We start from the raw sequence: 3,135 nt of genomic DNA on the forward strand, positions 1-3,135 counted from the left end.
AAAAAAAAAAAAAAAAGGAACTAGACCCAAGAAAACAAACTTTGGATTCAGAAACTGAACACAAGGCCAAAATACAAGACAGCTTTTAAAATAGAAAAATTTCTTGCTTCATTAAGAAAAATAAGGTACCACTTTGTATCTCAAACTGAAATAATATATTTTATTAAATTCTAAATATACTTTAAAAATATATTTGATATGTTGTAAATATTATTTAATATAACAGAGCATCTGAATGACAAAATTTGGGCAAGAAAAGAAAAAATACATAAACAAAATAATCAAGTTATCTTTTGCTACGTTTGATCACTAGTCCCAAAACTACTCTTGAAATCAAGAACATAAATAAAAGTCAAACTTCTAAATCTGTAGAAGCTTTATAACTAGAACTATACAGATGATGGGATTATTTACACATTCATGTAAGTGCCAAATAGGTAAACAACTGATAAAAATTAAAAGCCTGAACATGTACCCTCCTTTACTTCAATTTATTTTTATACAAAGAAAATAAATGGAAAAAAAAAAAAAGGGAACTGACAATGTATTCTTTCAACAAAATTAACATGGTTTTACTCAAAGGACTAATCCTAGTTACTGTTCCAATTTTTAAAAAGTTTACTAGCTTATTTCTCTATATATTTTTATTTGTTTATACATATATGTAATTTTTTTTAGAGACAGGGCCTTGCTCTGTCACTTAGTCTGGCGTGTCATGGTGCGATCATAGCTCAGTGCAGTCTAGAAATCCTGAGCTCAAGTGATCCTCCCACCTCAGATTCTGGAGTAGCTGGGGCTACAGAGGCATGCCACCACATTCAGCTAATATCTTTCTTTTTATCTATCTATCCAATTTATCTATCTATCTATCTATCTATCTATCTATCTACCTACCTACCTATCTATCTAGGCAGAGACAGGGTCTTGCTATGTTGCCAGGACTGGTCTCCAACTCCTAGGCTCAAGAGATTCTCCAATCTCAACCTCTCAAAATGCTGGGATTACAGGTGTGAGTCACCATGTACAGCCTTTCTCTTTTTTAAAAAATAAGATATATAAAAAGGATATTATTCGATCTCTATCTTCTTTGGCTAATTATAAACAAATCAAGTATTTCTTTACAGATTAAAACAAATTGAGGAGATGTGCAATTAAAAGGTGTAATTCCATTTCTGAAATGTTTATATTTTCTTACCAATTTAAAACAAAGAGACTTTTTATCCATTGCAAGTAATCCAACTGAAATACAAGTTAATTATGAGCTTTCTCGTGCCAAAAAGGAAACTGGAGTAAGATGAGGGTAAAGGGATGGAAGCCATTTGGTACCTGATATGATCGGGCTTTTTCCTGTCATGTGAAAAAACGGGGCAGGATTAAAACATAAGGGAAAGGTGGTAAAAGAATGAAAATGAAAAATGTGCAAAATAAGCAAAGGACTAGCATGATACGAAAATAAAGCAAGAATTAAGGAACAAGCTTAAGCTCAGAACCTAACAAAATAAAAGTATCTATTGCATTTTATTTACTTTTTATAGACACATGCATTTTTATAATTAATTCCATCTCAAGAATCTGAAAATTTCAGGAATATTCAAAAAGTTCTTCAAATATTATGTTATAGAAAGTTTTGGTAGGACTTAGCGTACTTGGGCATATCTCTACTATTATTTTCTGCCTCAACAGTCATGGCTATAAAATACAGATAGTATTTCACCTCATCTTACTTAATAAGGTGCTCCTAAAAATTAAGGAAAATAATCACTGTAGGAATTAGCTATATAAACCCAAGACAAATGAAAAGTTTTCATAAACTGAGGATGTCAAAGATTATAAAATGTTAGCCAAATAAATGTTTCTCCCAATTGCCCATCCCCATTTTAAAATTTTTTTAAATTTTCTTTTTATTGTACTTTAGGTTCTGGAGTGTATGTGTAGATCATTTAGGACTGTTGCATAGATGCATACATGGTTTGCTGCCTCCATCCCCCCATCACCTATATCTGGCATTTCTCCCCATGTTATCCCTCCCCAATCTCCCCATCCCCCTGCTATCCCTCACTTAGCCCCCCCCAACAGGCTCCAGTGTGTGATGCTCCCCTTCCTGTGCTCATGTGTTCTCATTGTTCAACACCCACCTATGAGCAAGAACATGCGGTATTTGGTTTTCTGTTCTTGTGGTCAGTTTGCTGAGAATGATGGTTTCCAGGTTCAACCATGCCCCTACAAAGAACATGAACTCATCCTTTTTAAGGCTGCGTAGTATTTCACGGTGTATATGTACAACATTTTCTTTGTCCAGTCTATCACTGATGGGCATTTGGGTTGGTTCTAGGTCTTTGCTATTGTAAACAGTGTTGCAATGAACATACATGTGCATGTGTCTTTATAACAGAATGATTTATAATCCTTTGGATATATACCCAGTAATGGGATTGCAGGGTCAAATAGAATTTCTATTTCTAAATCCTTGAGGAATTGTCACACTGTCTGCAACAATGGTTGAGCTAATTTACACTCCCACCAACAGTGTAAAGGTGTTCCTTTACACTGCAGCATCTGTTGTCTCCTGAGTTAATCATCGCCACTCTAACTTACTTAAAGTGACTTAAAGGCCACACATACTTAGCATTCATCTTTAATCTATGTATATATTTCTTACAAAACAAAACGCCAATAAAAATAAAACATTTACATCTACACCAGCAACATACAGATCATTTTGCTTTAAAATATTAAGTAGTAAATTCCATGCTTTTAGCTGTATTATCTATTTCAACAAAGACTGAGCAGAGCAAGTAATTATTCAGATTCATTGTTTTTCAAAGTTTTCACTAAATTATTTGAGCCTGAAAGGAAGCTGCCACACTGAGAAAATTACCTAACAAAGAAAAATTACTGGGCCGGGCGCAGTGGCTCAAGCCTGTAATCCCAGCACTTTGGGAGGCCGAGGCGGGTGGATCACGAGGTCAAGAGATCAAGACCATCCTGGTCAACACGGTGAAACCCCGTCTCTACTAAAAATATAAAAAATTAGCTGGGCATGGTGCCGCGTGCCTGTAATCCCAGCTACTCAGGAGGCTGAGGCAGGAGAATTGCCTGAACCCAGGAGGCGGAGATTGCGGTGAGCCGAGATCG

At 35.3% G+C, this 3,135-nt stretch overlaps 1 protein-coding gene across 10 annotated transcripts in view; it reads right to left on the minus strand.

Annotated features, from left to right (window-relative positions):
* ACAP2 (ArfGAP with coiled-coil, ankyrin repeat and PH domains 2) overlaps window positions 1-3,135 on the minus strand; it is a 166,071-nt gene that overhangs the window by 36,544 nt on the left and 126,392 nt on the right. For 6 of the 10 annotated variants that reach the window (XM_017514599.2, XM_017514600.2, XM_017514603.2 and 3 more), the window contains one exon: window positions 1,327-1,347. The exons of the other annotated variants lie outside the window; for them this stretch is intronic. In XM_017514599.2, coding sequence (XP_017370088.1) covers window positions 1,327-1,347 — 21 coding nt within the window. The remainder of the gene's footprint in view (window positions 1-1,326; window positions 1,348-3,135) is intronic. 10 annotated transcript variants of the gene reach the window in all.

This window comes from Cebus imitator, unplaced genomic scaffold (genome assembly GCF_001604975.1).
Source record: "Cebus imitator isolate Cc_AM_T3 unplaced genomic scaffold, Cebus_imitator-1.0 Scaffold529, whole genome shotgun sequence".
Classification (NCBI taxonomy): domain Eukaryota; kingdom Metazoa; phylum Chordata; class Mammalia; order Primates; family Cebidae; genus Cebus; species Cebus imitator.